General features: G+C 41.4%; 1 protein-coding gene across 7 annotated transcripts in view; it reads left to right on the forward strand.

Annotated features, from left to right (window-relative positions):
- HSD17B4 (hydroxysteroid 17-beta dehydrogenase 4) overlaps positions 1-22,261 on the forward strand; it is a 115,120-nt gene that overhangs the window by 73,400 nt on the left and 19,459 nt on the right. For all 7 annotated transcript variants that reach the window (XM_005300162.4, XM_065550369.1, XM_042854646.2 and 4 more), the window contains 3 exons: positions 11,322-11,391; positions 18,387-18,493; positions 20,515-20,601. In XM_005300162.4, the coding sequence (XP_005300219.1) occupies positions 11,322-11,391; positions 18,387-18,493; positions 20,515-20,601 (264 nt within the window). The remainder of the gene's footprint in view (positions 1-11,321; positions 11,392-18,386; positions 18,494-20,514; positions 20,602-22,261) is intronic.

Raw genomic sequence — 22,261 nt, forward strand, 5'->3', positions numbered from 1 at the left:
CTTGTTCTCTTTTCTTCCACTGTCATTGATGGTGCACACTTAAGTGAGAAATCTACCCAACTACAAGCAGAGGTAGAAGTACTATGTGGTGTCAAATAACCATTTGTATTTCTTCAATAAAATATCTGATATTATATCAGCTGCAGAATTCTTTTCTACTGGTAAAAGTAGTATTAGATACATTGGGCATGAGCTCTATAGTTCTCTATGGTGGGTTTTGACTATGAATATTCTGTGGGTGCTCTCTCTGTCCGTGGAATTCTCTTGGATTTTGGTGGTGGCTCTGTATGAGTAGGCTGAGCTATTTTAGTTAAATTTGAGTATATAAAATGTATCACTAACTTTGCAGCCTAGCAAGATCATATATCACGCCGTTAACTATGCAGTGGAAAAGTCTTATGGTTAAAGCACAGTACTGAGAGTCGGACCTTGATTCTACTCTCATTGTGAGAACTTGGGCAAGTCACTAAAGGCTTGTTTACAGAGTGTCTTAGTCCTTGCTGTCTGGGGTGTAAATTCTAGTGCACACCAGTGTATTGTGCACTCACTGTGTCATGTGGACCCTTCTGGTGCATGCAAAAAGTTCCCTAAGGCACATTACTGTAATTGTGTTTCAAATAGTACTACATTAACATGCACTATGGAAATTTTAGTGCCTCCAGCAGGGTCCACATGGGCCAGCTAGCACATAACATGCTGGTGGGCATTAGAATCTACACCAAAGCTATTGGGGACAAGCCCTTAACCTCTTCTGTGCTTCAGTTTATCTATCCGTAAAATGATAATACTTATGTCACAGGGGTATTTAGATTTTCATGCTAATTTTTATGCTTCAGCATGCCAAAAAGTTGCCTGACACTTCCCATTATAAGACCCTGTTTTCAGTTTCTTATAACTATGCCAAACTTCAGTCTTGTGTTGAAATTTTCCAAGATGAGTGTCTGCTTCAAACTGAATTAATGTTGGAAAGCTTCAGCAAAAACAGTTAAGCTGTTTCTCAGAATGAGATTTGGGACAAACACATTTGTTTGGACTATATTAAAAAAAATCATACAGCTGTTTTCTTGAGAAGCTTTAGCACCTCTATGCTTTTAAACAGGAACTTGTAATTTGACAGGGGATTGCCCTGGGGCGAGGTACGTGTCTGTTGCTCTACTTATGAAATTCGACCCAAATTTGGCAGCTAATTTATCCAAAAATCATAGTTTGTGCATGTTCAGTCAAAGCTTGTTAATTTGGCAGCTAAATTCTCCAGAGACTCCATCCCGGAGCTGAGCCGGACTTTGTATGCAATTTCTGCTGGTAGGGACCACAGTGACACTGAACTGGGAGACTGGCCCCCTTCTCAGATCCAGGCAGCATGGAGGAAGAGGAGCAAGCAGCCTGAATCAATAGCAGTGATGGCCTGGGGAAGGATGGAGGTAGAGGCCAAGATTAGGCTAGGGAGCCAGAGGGGCACAGCAACAAGAACATTTTGAGTTGTGTCAGGCTAGGGGGACAGAAATGGGTGGGAAATGGGTATAGCAGCAGGGGGACACAGACTGGGGTGAGAGGACATACTAGGGGAATAGAGGAAAAGGGGGTTGAAATACAGCATCTGGATTTGAAATTGTCATTCCTGAGACTCAGCATTTGTTTGCTGTCTAGCTAGTAACTACGAAACCCACTGGCACAGGATGTGTTATATTACCTTCTAGTGAAGCGGTTCTCAAACTGGGGTCCAGGCCCCAAAGTGGGTCGTCACCCTGTTTTAATCATCATTGCTCTGTACAATATTAAATTTCCCTGAAACCTACCCCCCCGCCCCATTTACATTAATTCTTATGGGGAAATTGGATTCGCTTAACATCGTTTTGCTTAAAGTTGCATTTTTCAGGAACATAATTACAATGTTAAGTGAGGAGTTACTGTATCTGTCGGGGCCGTGCATGTCCCCTGTGCTGCCTCATGCTCCTGAACAAGGGCATAAAGGGCCGGGTCGTCACGACCCTTCCTCTTACCGCTCATGACGGTGAGACAGAATCTGGCAAGTATCGAACCTGCTAGTTCTTAGCTCTGGCTATCTTTTTCAAGACCTCCCGAAGTCTCTAGAACCAGCTCAGAGCCATCAGCTGTATTCAACAGCTGTGAATTATCCAACCCATCTGGCCCAAACTCTACTGTTTTGACTCATCTGTATAAACCTCTCTGCACAGGGCTCTTTATCATGGTAGACTTAAAACTTGTGGGCTTCAAAGCCTGTCCATCCTGTGCTGGACTAATCCCACTGAAGGATAAACACAGTAGGGCTGTGGCTCCTAACCTTTCCAGACTACTGTACCCCTTTCAGGAGTCTGATTTGTCTTGCGTTACCTCCAAGTTACACTTCACTTAACAACTACTTGCTTACAAAATCAGACATAAAAATACAGACTGTCACAGCACACTACTACTGAAAAATTGCTTATTGTCTCATATTTACCATATAATTATAAAATAAATCAATTGAAATGTAAATATTGTACTTTCTGCTCTATATACTATACAATGAAATGTATAAACAAGTCATCTGTGTGAAATTTTAGTTTATACTGAGTTTGTTAGTGCTTTTACGTAGCCTGTTATAAAACTAGGCAAATATCTAGATGAGTTGATGTACTCACTGGAAGGGCTCTGCATACCCCCATGGGTACACATACCCTGGTTGAGAACCACTGCAGTGGGGGAGTCACAACCAAATACTGAAAGAGGTTATAAAGAATTTTTCCCACTGAGTGAGTTACTCTAGAATGGTCTGAAATGGGACTTATTGGGGCTCTCTCTGATGCCAACAGATACTGGTCTAGATGGACCAGCAGCCTTAACTGGTGTGACAGTTTCAGTATTTTATATTCGAAATTCTGTGGGCTCATGGGATGCCAGGAAGAGTTATCACCAGGGCATTGCCCCTGGACCTCACTGTAGGCCCCATTCCCCGTCTGATTCCTTTGTCATTGGTACTGCTATACCTTTTGCTAGTAGGTGACTGGTTAATTTTTCAAGCCCGGTTAGTATGGTGGTGCTAAATCTAAATAGGAACACAGTGGCGTTCAGGATAGATAAAAATGTGTGTGCAATACTAGTTTTGTTACAGACCAGTGAACTTGGAAATGAAACATTTTTTGCTTTATATACTGTGAAAAATAAGTGCATTCCAAATATTGAGAAAGTGTAATATATTAAGCCAACATCTAGTACATTAAAAAAAGAACAAAATTCTGCCTCTTAATCCATTTGTCTCTCTTCCCCCCAACTTCATCCCATTTTTAACAGCTGTGTCAGAATGATTATTTCTGACTCAAAATGCTACTGTTGCTGCTATGATTGTTTCTATAAACAGATGAAGCTCAGGGAACTCTGAATTGCAAATTGGAGGTGAGAGAGTATATCTTATATTGTAAAAAAAAAAAAAAAAAAAAAGGTTTCTTCTTACTTTGGTTTGTTGACTGACTCCAGTTAAAATGTGAAGTGAAGACATGGCACCTCAGCTTTTAGCTTAGATTAGCAGCTTGAGATAAAGCCTGTTGGGAGCCTAAAGAGTAACTGTCTTGCTTTTGGTACCTATACCTGCATTATTCAAGGGATGAAACTGACAAGACCTGTAAATGTATTGGTGGGACTGGGGCCCGAGTATTTCCCTCCAGACAGATCTCCTGTTGCCTGTGCAGAATAGAATGTGTGTCTGTAATATTGCCTCTCTTACTTCCTGCCCTTCCATTTGTGGATCCTCACCAATAACTCTCTATATAGCTTCGCTGATAAGGGGACTGGTCTTATCTCCTGATAAGGTAGCGGATAGTCCTTCAGGAAATAATCCTGCTTTCTCTTGGTTCCCTTTGATCAGCCACAGGAAGACTCAGCCAAAGATAGCAGGGACATCAAGGCTGAGTCTGTCTGCCACCATGGGTTTGGGGAATGGGGATATTTGCTTCCTCACCCTAGGGAACTTCATACCCTCTTATTTTCCCCCCCTCTTGAAGTGATATTCTGCAGCACTCTGTGAAGCTGACCAATAGTTTTCTTGTTCTCTCCCCTGAGCTCCTTTCTTCTATGAAATAGTGATTAGATCCCCAAAGAAAATGCAAAAATAAAGGTATTTTCTTTAATTAGAATATGTAGTAATTATTTCTGCATGGCGCTTCATGATAGCCCTTCCTTTATTTTAAATAAAACAAATCAATAAGGCATGCAAAAGTGGAAGGAATTTTTCAGAGGCTGGCATGTAACAGTTGGTAGCGCCATTTGGGAGGTTGTGAAGATACAGCCATATAAAAGAGAAGATTCTGAAAAGAGCAGAGTGCTTGGAGGGGGGAAAATGGTTAAAAGACGAATGTTGACTCTCTGCCTTGTGCAACATTCCCTGAAAACATGTAACTTTACACTAACTTCAGAGGACAGCATAAGAGAGCCTCCTGGAAGCCGCAGGTGACTCTTGTTGTTTGTAGCATGAATAATTTGTTTCATGATGGAGAGAATGAAATGCTGCTGTTGGCTCACAAATTCCGAGAGCATGCCAAGAAGATTTGCTTAAAAACAAAAGACAGTACAGGCAGAGCAGAGAGGAGTGAGGCCATTGCAAAGATGTGATGTTTTCTTAATTTGTCTGGAGGCTTTAGTAGTCAGAGAATGTTGCACTGTTAATTCCCTGAAATTGTGAAGTAAGCGAGCACCTAATAATAGCAAATTACTTAGAAAGTTTATTAAATTTTATGATGCCACTTTCAAGATGTGAGATTTTTACATTTCCTGAATTTATCCCTGCTGGGCAGCTAGAAATATAATTTTCTGAGTTCGGAGGCATAAAGATGATTGTGAATTTGGAATACATTAGCATTTGTTCTGTATTATAAGATGTTGAATGGGGGAAGAATATATTGTGCTACTGGCCATTTTATTTACATACAGACCTCTTTCATCTCCACCCATCCTCCCCTTCATGTATTCAGTGTGTATTATCAAAGTATGTACAAATATTTATGCCACTTTTAGTAAAGGTTATAAACCTAGGTTAGCTTTTCTGTTTAACTGAGGTTCTAGTAGAGAAGAATTTTTGTATGTTGCTTGTGGTGGTGGTGGTACAACTCTACCCTGATATAACACGACCCAATATAACAAGAATTCGGATATAATGCAGTAAAGCAGTGCTCTGGGGGGGCGGGGCTGTGCACTCCGGCGGAACAAAGCAAGTTTGATATAACGCGGTTTCACCTATGACGCGGCAAGATTTTTTGGCTCCCGAGGACAGCGTTATATCGGGGTAGAGGTGTATTAGTGTTTTTAAGTGACAAAAAGTTATCTAAAACCACATAGCTCACAGACTTGGTGCCGGTCCCAAAGGGTTTACAATCTAATTTTAGATCTGACAGATGTATTGTGGGATAAATGGGAAAGAAGGGATGGAGTGGGGTGAGGAAGAGCTGGGGTACTGCAGTAAATCATGTAGTTAATTCATTTTGTCTTATTCATGTCTAGGTGGTACAATTTTTTTTTTTTTAAACAATAGTTGTTAAGGGCATGGAAAAAAAAATAAGTCAAGGAGAAATTTGAATGAAGACTTTAGTGTCTTGGTGGGGCAGACTTGGAATAGTATTCCATTCATGGGGTCCAGTGTTGAAAAGTAAATGTTATCTGGCTAAGTATAGATTGAGATTTCCTATAGTGAGTATCTCCTCAAAGAACTGAATAATTTATGCACTGGATTTTCATAAAAATATTCTGGCTATTGGAAACCAGTTATAAGCTACTTGTTTCACATATATCTCCTCCTCTAAGGTGAATAGAAAGATTTATTATCTGCAAAGTACAGTATATTTGTACTGTTTTGTATCATCTACTCATTCCTCCCTCCCATTACCTACCTTGCAAAAATAGGTGATTAACATAATTTTGAATGCTTAAGGCCCTGGTTCAGCAAAGTACTTAAATAGATGTGCTTAAATTTAAGCATATGCTTAAGCCCATCCCTATTCAGCTAGGCACTTAAGCATGTACTTAAGGACTTCTCTAGATCAGAGCCTATATTGGATCTATTAGTTGAACTAGAAACTTTTGGTGGCATGGGTAAGAGAGAGCTCTGTAGTACCTTTGGGTACGTCTATGCTTACCGCCGGACCCAGAGGTAAGTATAATCGATCTTCTGGGATCAATTTATCGCGTCTTGTCTAGACGCGATGGATCGATCCCGGAAGTGCTCGCCATCGACGCCAGTACTCCTGCTCCGCAAGAGGAGTACGCAGAGTCGATGGGGGAGCCTGCCTGCCATGTCTGGACCCGTGGTAAGCTCGAACTAAGATACTTCGACTTCAGCTACGTTGCTCACGTAGCTGAAGTTGCGTATCTTAGTTCGAAGTGGGGGGTTAGTGTGGACCAGCCCCTTGTGGCAGAACACAACACTTGGAAATATATAGATCCAGAGCCTTGTTCTAGCAATCAGCTTTTTTCCTGCATGAGGATGTTTGACTGCTGCTATTCATTAGCGAAACTGTGATTTTTGGCATGTGTATTTTTTAGGCAAAGAAAAAGTTACACCCTCTCAGACAAAACTCTTCTTTCCAGACAGAAGGGAGAATGTATAAATGGATAGCTGGCTTCCTTTTCTGTTAGCTTTACCAGTGACCTTTATTGTAGTATGCAGGCAAGATTGAAAAATTGGCACGGACAGGTTGAATATCGCCTTTCCTTTTGTGATCTGGCAGAACTCCTAAATTGTTAGGAAATGAGACTTGACAGTTTATTATTAATTGGAGAACACTCTAACCATGTTATGACTGACTTCAGTCTAATACCCCTAATCAATTGACTCTTGTCAAACTCCAAGGATGGATCACTTTTTTTATGTTATCACTGAAGACTTCAGGAAATGCTGTCATCATTGTCGGGACGTAGAAAGAGAAGATAACAAGGTTTGGGTTGGTTTTTTTAAATCTGCTTTTGTTTTGGAATACTATTCATATAATGAAATAATACAAAAGACTGCTTTCAGTGAAAAGAAATTGTTGACAGGTCTAACTTGGCTGCATTAAACCTGAACTCTGTTTTATCCAGTTACGTTTTATGCTTTTGTAACTGAGAACATTTCTATTAAGATGAATGTTGAAGAAAGGTAAAACACTTTAATGCTTTTGATTTTTGATCAAATGTATTGATTGCATTTAATGTTCTGAACCTAGTTATTTCTAAACACTACTTGGTAGTTTTTATAAGAAGTAAGCATGTCATGTTTTTAGTTTATAAAAACTAATCTCAATCTATACTTTAGTTGCATTTTTTTTTAAAGCGTGGATTATAAAAATTCTCCTCCACTTTTCTCCTCAACTCAAGCACCACTTCATATAAAGATACTGGTTGCAGCTACATAGCTAGGTTTGAGTCAAGTTTTGCGCTTAAAGCAGGCATTTAATGTCCTTATTATGTATGAAAAATAAAATATATGCTCCCCAAAATTATTTTTTGAGTATATAATGAATTTTCCAACAATTTACAAGTAAATCTGTTAATTAGTTTGATTTAAAAGTAATTAAAAATAGGTCCTTTAAGAAATTTAGCAGCAAAGTAGCAGAATAGCAAAGATACTGAAACTTCCCATTTAGTTATAACTCACTGAATTCTTTTACTCAGGCCACACGTGAACATTTTAGGATTAAGGGTAATTTTTTGCTGCTATTCTTCAGCCTCTTTTGTAATGGAGAACAATTTCTATTTCAGAAAATTCCATGAAGCACTGCTTTTTTTCAAAATGGCTGTAATCTCCTACTGTTGTTAATGGGACTGAGGCCACATGCTGCTCGCTTTTAAAATGACTGCCATCTATCTTTGATCGCAGTGGCATCAAGGCCACAGATTACTCCTAACAAAGACACTCATTGTTTTAGCTAATCTGCTTTTCATATTGCTCCTCTCTACTTCCTGACAATAAGGGGTGCCATCAACTTCCCAGGCAGCGTGACTTTACTCATCTCAGAGAACCAAATATACCAGCTTCTTATGGATAACGTGGTCCAAATTCTCCTCTCCTGTCCCCGCAGCAAGTTAGTCCTGCCTTCCCATTTACAGAGCTCTCATTTGTAGAGCTTAGTGCAGTAGTTAAGACTTGACAGTTGTGTGTTTGTACTTTAGACTATTAGGCCTTGTCTACACTACACAGTTTTGTCAACAAAAGTCAGCTGCCATAGACAAAATAGTGGCAGTGTACTCACTGAAATGCCCCTCCCATAAGTGTAACTCCCCTGCTATGCCGACATAATAAATCCACTTCAACGAGAGGTGTAAGGCTTATGCTGATGTAGTTAGGGCCACACAGTGTCTATGTAGACACTGCGTTCCTTACATCGGCTGTTGGCTGTCATTGCTGTCGGGTCTTCACTCCAAGCCAGGCTGCCACTGTCCCACAGGGTCCTGGCTTCCTGCCAGAAGCATGGCTGCTGACTGGACTCCATGTGTGGACCTCCCCGCTGGAGGTGAGAAGCTCCATGATGCTGCCTCCCCGCTCCCAGATGGGAGCGTGGCGGCAAGACGCCGCTATGGGGCTGAAGCCTGGAGCCATGAACCTGGTTGCTTCCATGGGGCTAAAGCTGGGAGCTGCAGGGTTGAATCCTGGAGCCCCAAGCCCTGGTTCCCCTACAAGGCTGAAGCAGGGAGCCACCATGCGGGAGCCAGGGGCTGAAGCCCTGAGCCCAGGTACCCCGCGTGATCTGAAGCCCTGCTCCCTGGTGGGGCTGTAGCCCAAGCCCTTACCACAGCTTCATCCCCAGGAGGTGGGGCTCCAGCTTCTGGGTCAGCACCTCAGGTGGGGGCCACCCAGCCTGTAGGTCAGCCTCAACGCCTTCTGGCACAGCACTGGCTCTGCCTTCAGAGACCTTGCATGCGAGAGCTCACTCCTTGGTTTCTGAGTCTGATGCCACACTTGCAGGTTATTTTAGCTCCATTTACTGGGTGTGTCAAGGCTGATTCCCCATTCTGGCACTTTGAGTGTAGGAAGTGGGGGCCCGCAAGGATTCTAAAAATTAATACTGGCCACTCCAAGCTTGTATTAAACTCCCAAGGTTCTAGCTTCTCCTTGACCTTGGATGGGTAGATGCTGTCACCACCCAAGTGCAGAACCCCTTTGAGAACCCAGAAAGGCGAACTTGGGAATTCCTTCCTGTGGGGTACCCTCAAGCCCTTTCACCCCTCCCCCCCGGGGAAGAGCAAAGAAAGAAAGAAAGAAATCAGCTGTTGCCACCAGCTAATTAAACATGTGCGCAAACCTCTTAAGACACAAAAATCCAATTCTGTTCTTGAAAAAAGTAAACTTTATTAATAAAAAGAAAGAAAATACATCTGGGAATTTGGGCATTTGCTAGATTTAAAAAAAAACCTACAAGAATTAAGCATCAAGAAGAGCTTTCTTGAGGTCCAGCTTAAAGGTTACAAGCAAAACAAAAAGCACCTGGCGTTAGCACAGAGGAATCCACAAGCCATAAAGAAATAAGAGATAAACCTAATTGTGTCTTCCTAGACATTTCCTGATCTACTTGCATATCTGGGGTTTCAAATTAGTAGTTTCTAGGTATGATACTGATGGGTTTTCATGCCTGGCCCAAGCTTCTTACAACGTAACTGCTGCCCTGTTCCCTTCTCCCCAGGAGAACAACCAGACAGACAAAGGGCAAGTTTTTCCTCAATTTTAAAAAGTTCTAGCCCTCCCATTGGCTCTCTTGGTTGGGTGCCTACTCCCTTTGCACTTTGCAAGCAGTGAGACTTTTAACCCCTTGCAGGTAAAGCAAGTAGAGAACAGCTACTACCAGGGATTTTATAGCTAACTGGTTGGCTGGGTGTCCATAAAAGGGAGCTACCCACCCACCCCTTTCATTTTTCACAGGGTGTAAAGGAGCTATTTCAGCAGGAGTAGCAAGTTACACAGCACAGGGGAAATTGTTGTAAGCATAAACAATAAATATCAGATATGGATAAATTTTGAATTCTACCATCAGCTTCAAAACAACAAAACCCACAGAGTGATGATACCGAACTTCCTTCAACAAGTTCAACCACCGTCAGGGGTGAAGAACACCAAGGAGATGATGAGAGTAAGAAACATAAAGCCGTTATTAACCTTGCAAAATTTAGGAAATATGAAGACAACTATTTGAATTTCAGTTTTATTTGTTCTGGAAGTGGAGATATACCTCAACCACAGTGTGTAATTTGTGCACAAGTACTAACCAATGAATGTTTGAAACCCTCCAAATTACAGAGACACTTAATTGCAAAGCATGACATGCATAAGGATAAGCATCATTCATTTTTTGAGCGAAAGGCCAAGGAACTGCTTGATACTAACGGAATAATGAAATTCACAACTACTGTGGAATAAAAGCTTTTAAGATCATCCTACATAGTGGCGCATAAAATTGCTTAAACAAAAAAATCACATACGATTGCTGGGACTTTGATAATGCCATGTGTTATTGAAATAACAAAGGAAGTGTTTGGGGAGAAGAAGGCCAAGGTACTGACAAAAATACCGGTGTCAAATGACAGATCACTTCTGTGTCAGAAGAGTTTCACAGTGTATTGATCGGCTGCATGTCAATGATTTTGCTCTACAATTAGCTGAATCCACAGACATTTCACAAATGTCCCTTTACTTGACGATGTTTGATATGTGTGGAATAAGGAAATAAAGGAAGACTTTTTGTTTTGCAAATTAGCAGATTAGCTGGACTAATTGCATCAGGGTCTGCCCTGATGGAGCCACAACAATGACTGGAAAGCATTCCGGTGTTGTTTACGCTATTTGGACACAATGTTTGTTTTTACACTGAGAGGTGCTTGCTGCAAAAAATACTGAACCAGGTCTTCACAGTGTTCTGAACACAGCAGTAACACTCATTAATTTTATTAAATCCAGAGCAACAAACTCGAGGTGTTTTTGCTGCACTTTGTGAGGAGGTGGATACAGAGCACCATTCCTTGCTCATGCATACAGAGGTGAGATGGCTATCTCGAGGCAGAATGCTTCCCCATATATTTAATCTCAAGGAAGAGTTGTGTACTTTCTTAGCTAATACTATTCATTGACGTACCAAGTCCAGATGCAGTTCTTGGCACTCTTCCCTGCATCTTTGGCAATTGTTTCTGTACTGTGGCAGGTGTTGAAAATAATATGTAATTTATATTTGTCTTTGTTATAGATTGCACTATCAGAACACCAGCTAAGCAGATTGTGATGAATTCCTCCCACAATCACAGGTTGCATGTGGCTTGTGCTAGATTTTTTACCAACGCAGACTAATTTTCCATTTGTTTTTCTGTTTCCGCAGGCTGCCTTGTATCGGCTCAGTGGGGATTGGAATCCTTTACACATTGATCCTGGTTTTGCTGCTCTTGGAGGTGAGCTTTGAGGAACACTGCCTTTTTTATTTTATTTTATTTTATTTTATTTTATTTTATTTTAATAGTGCTAGGGTTGGGAACGATTTAGTATTAGGTAAAAATAATATTTTTAAGTTTGTCATTTAGTCAACACATTTGAGGGATTTTGTAAAAAAAACAAATCTACCCCGTTACCTTTTAATGTCGCTTCTTAAAACTTAACATTAAATGTTCCCTTTGTCAGTCAAAATAATGTGCACCATTACACTTTTTTAATCATTGCTGCTTTTGGTTACAGTTTATGTACAATCTTTTTCCCCCCTGAAGGAAAGCTGGTCTTCCATCTTTCTGTTGGAGTTCCCTTGCATCCCATTCTGCCACTCTCCCTAGTTTTCTCTTAACTTAAAGTCTATAATCTGCAGTTTACTGTCTTAGTTCAAAAAGTTGATGTGATACCCTTTTGAAGCCATTTCTACAAAACTGTTCAGAGAACTGCCATTAGCCCATAGAGTTGGTCAGCTTGATAATTTCACATGCCAAACTAAGCAACACCAGGAGTTATTTGTTGATGATATTGTCTGGGGTGGAATGTAATCTAATTACCTAAGAACTATGAGTTTTTACAAACATTTTACTGGTAGTACAGAAGTGCCTTTGTTTAAAGAGATAAGTGGTAGTGTGTACAAGTTTCGCCCCCCCCCCGTGTCTCTATAAAATAATATTTGCATGGATATTGAGACATATTAGCATGAGAGTCTTGTAATCCCCCCCCAGTGTTAATACACCAGATTCCCATCCTCGCCTCATTCAGATCCCTCCTAAAGACTCGCTGCTTTCAAAAAGGCTAGTGCATGTTAATATTCTCTCCACCTCAACAACGAAAAAAGGAAACACCTAAGTTAACTCTGAATCTCCCAGTGCATCTTGCTATAGCCGTGTCTTTATTTTAGACAATAAGCATCTCAGGGGGCAGGGGTTTTTATTATTGTGTTTTGTACAGCACTGCACTGATTGTTGGTAGTTTACCTTTATTGGTTATTTATTATTTGTTGTTAAATTTCACTACAGTCGTTGAGGAGATTCTACTGATCCACTTAATTGTGGGATTTGTGTTGCTCAGCTGATGATGATAATGTAGGTTGGATATTTAAATAGAGTCCTACAGTTCCACTCAGAATGGCCTTGGGGAGAGACTATTTTCTCTGTGAGTAAGAGCCTGTGTTTACATGTTGAGGCCCAATATTAAGAAAACATCCTTACAAGAGAAAAGAAATCACAGATTGCTCTACTCCTTTGCTGCCACAAACCCAGACTTGCACATAGTGCAAGTAGTCTTTTGAAAAGCCAAATGAATGTGGTAGCTGAGAATATCTGTTCATTTGACAGAACCTAAAGAACAGCCACATTGCATTTGAGACAAGGAGTTGGTCAGTTCCTTACCCATGTGTGTAAATTAAATAGAAACATATTGAACAAATAGAAACGTATTAAACAAATACCTGAAAAGATTTTCAACAAGTGTTCTCTTAAATTTTACAGTGAATTTGCTTTGGACAAGCTCACATCCTTTTTGTTTTAGATTTCCATGAGCACTTTAAATGATCACGTTTTTCTTTCACAAATGCATACAGAAAGCAAATGTTAAGCTTATGTGCTTAGGCATTTGAGGATAATGAATTTGAAACTCTCAAATATTGTCACAGAAGGGGTATTTTTATATAATATCTATGCACTTGTGTGGTCCCCATAACTGTACCATCTGGGCACCTCCCAAGTATTCAAAAATAGCAATAATACTGCTCTCTCCCATGCTTCCTCACTTTTATCCTAGTCTGTAGGAGAAATAGCTTGATTGGTTTGTAGGTTATTGAGTGCTTGTTAGTATTGGCGTTTTTGTGAAGAAAGCAATGAAGGGAAGCAAAACTGAAGAAATGAGTTTTGCGTTTAGCACTGAAAGTGATTTCTCTCTTGCATAAATTAATTCCATAGTTTAAGTTCAGCTCTTGTGAAAGTTCTGTCTCCTACACCCATGAGCTGCCTCACTGTTCCAGTACAACATTGCTGGCATGGGAGGTTATGATTATGAATTGCAGGACCAAGACCTCGAATTGGACACTTGAGTGGGAAGTCAGTTTAGAGAGAGAAGCATCAAGGTGATGTTCACACTAACCTGTATTCCTAAGCAAAGAGGCTTTTGCGTTTTGTACCCGCTGTAATGTTTTCAGGACATGGAACTTCATTCCTCCCTCCTCTGTTTGCTTCACTGGCTCCGACTCCCAGTGTCCTTGCATGTATGAATTGTGATGATCAAGCCTAAAGGTCAAAATCAGTGTCTGATAGGATAGGTTGTTTCTTCTAACTAGGTAGATGAAACTGGTGTCTCTTTGCTACATGGCTATTTGTGTAGCTGTTAGCACTGAGAAATCCAAAAGAGACCCCAAGGCTTCAAACTGACAACAGTCCGAGGTACTCGATGTTTTGAAGGAGGCAGGTTCTTTGAAGTGTGTCTCTCATCCTACCAGAATCATCTTTGTCTTGCTTGGATTCAGCTTTAACCAGTTGCATTTCATCCAGGCTAATTTTGGGTAGGCAGTAAGAGAGCTAGAAGATAGTGCTATTTATGTTTGGTGTAAAGGACGCACGTATGCAGACTTGATTGTTCTCTTCATATTGGTATTGTACCCATTTCTGCTGTGATGCCTACATATGTGCCAATGTACAGTAACGAAGCTGAGGGGTGGTTATGTGTATGGTGTATATCACACACACAAAATTACATTAAAAGAACATTATTAAGGTTGCAAAGTCAAGCAATAAAATCAAGTTAGGAAATGCCAGAATAAAGGTTGCCTGGGCTTCTTGTCTCAGTTCCATTCTCCTTGCCTATTCCCAGTATTCATTCTTCAGGCTTCTCATCTCATTCTCAGTCTCCTTGCCCTGCCAATCCTAGTCTGCATCCCAAACTCCTCATCTGATCTTTCTCTCCTCCCTCCTTCCTCCAGGCCACTGGCTCACAGTCCTAGTCTCCTTCCCCAGGCTCCTCATCCAATCTCAGTTTCCCCCCACTCTTTCCCTGGCTCTCTACGTCTCAGCCAATCCCACTTCCTCACTTGCACCCCAGCTCCCTGTCAAATGTGTCTTCATTTCTCTGCCACCCAGTTCCTAGTCCTGGTGTCCTTGTCCAACCAGTCTCAGTCTGCCCCCTTTCCCTAGCTCCTTGTCTGATGTCAATGTTCCTCCTCCCTCCACTGCCATTTCTCACTGGTTCCCTGTCGTAGTCTCCTTGCCCAATCAGTCCCAGGCTCCTTGCCTAGCCAGTCCCAGGCTCCTTGCCTAGCCATTCCCTCTGTTTTTCTTTCTCCTCTCCCATAAACCTCCAATCTTAGTCTCACCAGACTCCTTATTCCAATGTACTTTTTTCTCTCTTCCCATGTCCAGCTATTGTCCCCTCTTCATATGAATCAGATGGCTTCCTCCTCTACACTCCCTGGATGCCAGCAGGAGTACATTGAGAGGCAGGAGAGACAAGCTTGCTGCTCTTAAGTCCAGTACCTGGTGCATGCCTCTCCCCCCATGGCCTGGAGCAGCTATTACAGGGAAAGTCCAGCTTTGCCCCTGAGCCCCTGACCTAGAAGGGAGAGTGCTCAGTTGTGGTCTTCATGCATGCCCAGTCCTGTTGCTGTGAGTGTCTCGAGCATGCTCAGCAGGGACACAGTCTTCAGAGATTTTAGCTGTTAAGCTCTAGCTAGTCAGTACCAAGTTTCCACGAAATGCCATTTTTTCAAAGACTTATAACTTGGCCACATTTGGGTGGATTTTCAGAGGAATGGCAAAAGTCACATTGCTGAAACAAAGACTATCCTCTGCCAATTTTCAGATCCTTGTTCCAGCGCCTAGTAGGGTGACTAAGTGTCCAGTTTTCGACCAGAATACCAGGTCGAAAAAGGACCTTGGTGGCTCCGGTCAGCATCACCGACCGGACCATTAAAGGTCTGGACGGCAGTGCTGCAGCACTAAGGCAGGCTAGTCCCTACCTGTCCTGAGGCACCGCGCTGCGGCCTGGAAGCAGCCAGCAGGTTCAGCTCCTAGGCCAATGGGAACTGGGGGGAGGGGTGCCTGCGGCAAGAGCAGCATGCAAGGAGCCTCCTGCCCCGACCCCTGCCTACTAGCGCTGGACCTGCTGTCCACTTCCAGTGCGCATGCAACATGGTGTCAAGACAGGCAGGCAGCCTGACTTAGTCGCCCCCCTGCTGCGCCGCTGACTGGGAGCTGCATGAGGTAAGGCCGTGCCCCAAGCTTGAGCCCCAGCCCTCATCCCTGAGCCCATCTCAGAGCCTTCACAGACACCCCACACTCCAACCCCCTGCCCCAGCACTGAGCCCCCCCAAACCTGGAGCCCCCTCTTGCACCCTAAACCCCTCATCCCTGGCCTCAGTCCAGAGCCCGCACTCCCCCTGCACCTCAACCCCCTGCCCCAGCCCAGACCCCCCCAAACTTGGAGCTTCCTCCTGCACCCCAAAACCCTCATCCCTGAGCCCACCCCAAACCTGGAGCCCCCTCTTGCACTCTAAACCCCTCATCCCCAGGCCAGAGCCCTCACTCCCCCTGCCCCAGCCCAGAGCCCCCTCCCAAACCAAAACCACACATCCCCGGCCCCACCCCAGAGCCCTCACTCCCTCGTGCACCCCAATCCCCTGCCTCAACCCTCCTGCATTCCGAATCCCTTGGCCCCAGCCTCACAACAGAGCCTGCACCCCCGGCCCAGAGCCCTCACCCTCACCCCTCCCACACCCAAACTCCCGGTCTCAACCCACAGCCCTCTCCCACATGATGAATCCCTCAGCCCCACCCCACCCCCCCAGCCTGGAGCCCCCTCTTACACCCCAAACTCCTCATCCCCAGCTCAGAGCCCAGTGAAAGTGAGTGAGGGTGGGGTAGAGCAAGCCACCGAGGGAGGGGGAATGTAGTGAGCGGGGGGCATGACCTCAGGGAAGGGGCAGGGCAGGGGTGGGACTAGGGTGTTTGGTTTTGTGCGATTAGAAAGTTGGCAACCTTAGCGCCTAGGGCTGCTAGTGCTGTTCCAAAAAAGGTTGCCAGTATTTTTTTAATGTAGATAAAAATCGTCTCTCTTTTATCAGCTGTTCAGGACAGGAAGCGTGTCTACTTCTGTGTCTTACGTAGCATATACTATAATAGGTCGCAGTTCTGATTGGAACTTGTGTTACTATAATATAAATAATAAATTATAACAAAGGCTATTTCAATGGGATACTCCCCAGTTCTCTATTTCTGTGTCTCATTTAATGTGAACTAATATTAATAAATATTAACAACAAGTGGGAGGAATGCAAGCCAAAATAGGGAAATATATAAATATTATTTAACCTGTTGAGATAAAGTTGTATTCAAGTTGCCAAGGCCCCATGAAATTCATCCTGGGGTACATAGGGAATTAGCTGATGCAATCTTGGAATTGCTAGCAATTAACTTCAAGAACTCATGGAGGATGCGTGAGGTCCCAGAGGACTGGAGAAGGGCAAATGTAGAACATATCTATGAAAAGGAGAACAAAGAGGACCCAGGAAATTATAGAGCAGTCAGCCTAACTTCAATACCTGGAAAAATACCAGAACAAATTATTAAACTACCAATTGGTAGGCACCTAGGGGATAACAGGGTTATAATGAAAAGCCGGCATGGATTTGTCAAGAACAAATCTTGGCAAACCAACCTAATTTACTACTTTGACAGAGGTACTTACCTCGTGGAGAGTGGGGAAGCAGTAGATGTGATAAATCTTGATTTTAGTAGGGCTTTTGACACAGTCCCGCAGGACATTCTCACAAGCAAACTAGGGAAATGAGGTCTAGATGAAATTACTATAAGGTGGGTGCACAACTGCTAGAGAGATCTTACTCAAAGAGTAGTTATCAATGGTTCATGTTGAACTCAGAGGGTGTATCAATCAGTGTTCCACGGGGCTCAGTCCTGGGTCCGGTACTATTCAATATTTTCATTAATGACTTGGATAATGGAATACACAGTTTGCTTATAAAACCTGTGAATGACCCCAAGCTGGGAGGGGTCGCAAGCACTTTGGGGGACAGGATTAGAATTCAAAACAGCCTTGACAAATTGGAGAATCTGAAATTAACATGTTGAAATTGAGTAAAGACAAATGCCAAGTATTTCATTTAGGAAGGACAACTGCAAATGCACAACTGCAAAATGGGGAATAAGTGGCTAGGTAGTAGTACTGCTGAAAAGCATCTGGGGGTTATAGTGGATTACAAATTGAATATGAGTCAGCAATGTGATGCAGTTGCGAAAAAGGCTAATACCATTCTGGGGTGCATTAACAGGAGCATTGAATGTTAGACTGAGGAAGTAATTGTTGTACTCTTCATGACACTGGTGAGGCCTCAGCTGGAGTACTGTGTCCAATTCTTAGGAAAGATGTGGACAAATTGGAGAGAGTCCAGAGGAGAGCAACAAATGGTGACAGGTTTAGAAAATCTGAGCTATGAGGAAAGGTTTTAAAAACTGGGTATGTTTAGTCTTGAGAAAAGAAGACTGATAACCAGTCTTCCAATATGTTAAGGGCTGTGATCAATTGTTCTCCATGTCCACTGAAGTATGATAAGAATTAATGGTTTTAATCTGCAGCCAGGCAGATTTAGGTTAGATATTAGGAAAACCTTTCTAGCTATAAGAGTAGTTAAGCTCTGGAAAAGGCTTCCAAGTGAGGTTGTGGAATCCCCATCACTGGAGGTTTTTTAAAAAACAGGGTTGGACACAAACCTGTGAGGGCTGGTCTAAGTTTACTTGGTCCTGCCTCAGCATAGAGGACTGGACTTGATGACCCTTTGAAGCTCCTTTCAGCCCTACATTTCTATAATTTGAGTTTAAAGAGGCATATAAAAAGGTAGGCCCTTGAAAAAGGAGAGCAAAACATGTACAATAAAACAAAAAACTGTTTTTTTTTTTTGTTTTTGTTTTTTGTTTTTAAACAGGATTTCAGAAACCCATACTGCATGGACTGGGTTCATTTGGTTTTGCTGCCAGGCATGTTTTGAAGCACTTTGCAAATAATGATGTGACCAGATTCAAGGCAATTAAGGTCTGTTCTTGACAGTTAATTTCTCTTCCTTCATTATTCAGCTATTAAGGAGTAGTTCCTGTTAATTACATTTCCTAAGGTGGAAACACTTTAGGTTTGTCCATGCAAACTTACTTTAAATCAGTCTGCTACAATGACAGAGTACTCATTTTGCTTTTACTTAATACTATATGTATTTTCATGGCTGTAGCTAGTAAGGTTCTATAAATATTACTTGTAGGGCTGTCAATTAATTGCAGTTAACTCACGCAATTAATTCAAAACAATTAATTGTGATTAAAAAAATAATAATGGCAGTTTTAATCTCACTATTAAATAATAGAATACCAATTGAAATTATTAAATATTTTGGATGTTTTTCTACCTGTTCAAATATATTGTTTTCAATTACAACACAGAATACAAGTGCTCATTTTATATTATTTTTATTACACTATTTGCACTGTAAAAATGACAAACAAAAGAAATAGTATTTTTCAATTCACCTCATACAAGTACTGTAGTGCAATCTCTTTGTGAAAGCACAACTTACAAATATAGATTTGTTTTGTTACATAACTGCACTCAAAAAACAAAACAATGTCAGACTTTAGAACCTACAAGTTCATTCAGTCCTATGTCTTGTTCAGCCAATCACTAAGAGAAACTAGTTTGTTTACATTTACGGGAGATAATGCTGTCCGCTTCTTATTTACAATGTCACCTGAAAGTGAGAACAGACATTCACATGGCACTTTTGTAGCCAGCATTGTAAGGTATTTACGTGCCAGGTATGCTAAACATTCATATGTCCCTTCATGCTTTGGCCACCATTCCAGAGCACATGCTTCCATGCTGATGACACTCATTAAAAAAAATAATGCATTAATTAAACTTGTGACTGAACTCCTTGGGGGAGAATTGTATGTCTCCTGCTCTGTGTTTTACCCACATTCTGCCATATATTTCATATTATAGCAGTCTCGGATAATGACCCAGCATGTTGTTTATTTTAAGAACACTTTCACTGCAGATCTGACAAAATACAAAGAATTTGAGATTTCTAAAGATAGGTACAGCACTCGACCCAAGGTTTCAGAATCTAAAGTGCCTTCCAAAATCTGAGAGAGATGGGGTGTGGAGCATGCTTTCAGAAGTCTTAAAAAAGCAACACTCCAATGCGGAAACTACGGAACTCAAACCACCAAAACAGAAAATCAACCTTCTGCTGGTGTCGTCTGACTCAGATGATGAAAATGAACATTTGTTGGTCTGCACTGCTTTGGATCGTTATCGAGCAGAACCCATCATCACCATGGACACATGTCCCTTGGAGTGATGGTTGAAGCATGAAGGGACATACGAATCTTCAGCGCATTTGGCATGTAAATATCTCGCAATGCTGGCTACAACAGTGCCATGCGAACGCCTGTTCTCACTGTCAGGTGACATTGTAAACAAGAAGTGGGCAGCATTATCTCCTGCAAATGTAAACAAACTTGTTTGAGTGATTGGCTAAACAAGAAGTAGGACTGAGTGGACTTGTAGGCTCTAAAGATTTACATTGTTTTATTTTTGAATGCAGTTATTTTTGTACATAATTCTACATTTGTAAATTTAACTTTCATGATAGAGATTGCATTACAGTACTTAAGTGAATTGAAAAATACTATTTTTTATTTTTACAGTGCAAATACTTATAATAAAAAATAAATACAAAGTGAGCACTGTACACTTTGTGTTCTGTGTTGTAATTGAAATCAATATATTTGAAAATGTGGAAAATATCCAAAAATATTTATATAAATGGTATTCTGTTATTGTTTAACAGCATGATTAATCGCAATTGATTTTTTTAATCGTTTGAGGGCCCTAATTGCTAGATAATCTGCTTTGACAATTATATGTTTTCTGAACAGTTTTTTCTATTTCAATTGATTTTATGCTCTAGACTGCATATTTGGTTACATGCAAATCAGTACTACTGCTGAATGTTTTTATTTAGAAATAAATAAGGCTATCTGAACCTTTTCTTTTTGCAGGTCCGTTTTGTAAAACCAGTCTTTCCAGGACAAACTCTGCAAACAGAGATGTGGAAGGAGGGAAACAGAATTCACATTCAAACTAAGGTCAGAAGAGCGAGATTCAGGCTGTGGGCTTTAGCAAAGGATGTTTAAAATACTTTTTTTTTTTTTTTTTCTGTGGGGGGACAAAATGGTTCTTCAATCACAGCATTGAAGAAAAGAAATCTTTATCACTTAACCTCATTTCTCCATCTAATAATAATAGTTTTCTGCTGTCATCAAGATTGCATATGCAGTTGCTGGAAATAACATTGTCTATAAGAACTCCCTTAATTTAGGGATTTTTATAGCATTAAGATTCCAAATTAAGTGCATTGTACTGTTTTTGTAAATCTAGCTTTTGAGGTTTATATGTATTTAATGATGGAAAAATGTGAAAACTGCAAATGGTTATCTTCAATGCCTCTATCTTAGGCCTTGTCAACACACACATTTTTATCTGTTTAGCTGAACCACTTTAGCTGAAGTGGTGCAAACCTATACCGAAGGTCTTTTCTACCAGAAGAGCTGCACCACTTTAACTTAAACTGATTTAAACTAAGCCTTAATAAACCTGGTTTAAACCAAATAGGAGTATCTCCACAATCTTGTTTACTGGTTTAACTAAATCAGTTTAAAATCATGCCATAAGTTAAACTGGTACCTCTATGTGCATAGACAAGCCCTTAGACATGATTTGAATCATTTTGGGTTTACAGTTTTTCTGTGGCTGATTTCATCAACACAGTAAATGAAACTGCCTATTTCTTGGATATTCTTGCCACTTACATCTTCAAGCTTTGTATCTCTCTTCCCAAACCTGTTGTGTCTGAGTCAATTCCCTTCTCCCTCCTCTCCATCTCATCTTATCAGGCAGTGTAGATTTGCGTTTCTTTCTCTACCCTTTGAGCATCTTGCAAGGGGAAGCAGTGCAGTAATAGTAAGCTAATTTATCAAATCAAATATGTGTTTGTTGTGCATGTCTATTGAGGGTTTCTTGTAGTTTTTCTGTAATTTCATATATTATTTTTAAAAGGCTAAGCTGTTAAGTATAGTACACTTTGTTTTTTGGTGCTTAGGGTGGAAGTCTTTGGATGCCTTAATAAAATACTATAATGTTCATGATGGCCAGGGTGTGCTCACCACTGTGCATGTATTAGGGGAAAAAGATGGGCTTATCTCAAAGAGATACAAAACTCCTGGGGAAGGGAAAAGGAACCATGCGTACATTTTGTTCACACACTAGTAGATTGCTGAATTAAAGTTCATAGGCTTTCAGGAACAAGCAGCAGTTGCATTACTTCACCTTTAATTATTTTCAAAAGTTTCAACAAAGAATACTTATACGTTAGTCCTAAACTTCAGCGAAGCACCAATGCAAATATTAATGTATTCTAAAACATTGTATATAGGCCATCCTATTATAGGTTTTACGAACCATCAGTAAGGATACAGTTTAGTTATGGAGGTCACAGCTGTCACTGATTCCGTGACTTTACCATACCTCCGTGTCTTCTTCTGCTTCAGCTGGGACCATGCCCCTCTGCCCCCCCTCCCTTCCCTGGCATGGCTGGAGCCGGGGCTATGCTCCCTTGCCCCACACTTGGGGCTGGAGCCAAGACTGTGTGGGTCCCCCTCCCCGCGCAGCTTCCACCAAGGCTGCAGCTGCCCCCCAGTTATTTTTAGTAAAGTCACAGACAGGTCATGGGCTCCCGTGAATTTCTGT

This window comes from Chrysemys picta, chromosome 6, assembly GCF_011386835.1.
Source record: "Chrysemys picta bellii isolate R12L10 chromosome 6, ASM1138683v2, whole genome shotgun sequence".
In the NCBI taxonomy this organism is placed as follows: Eukaryota; Metazoa; Chordata; order Testudines; family Emydidae; genus Chrysemys; species Chrysemys picta.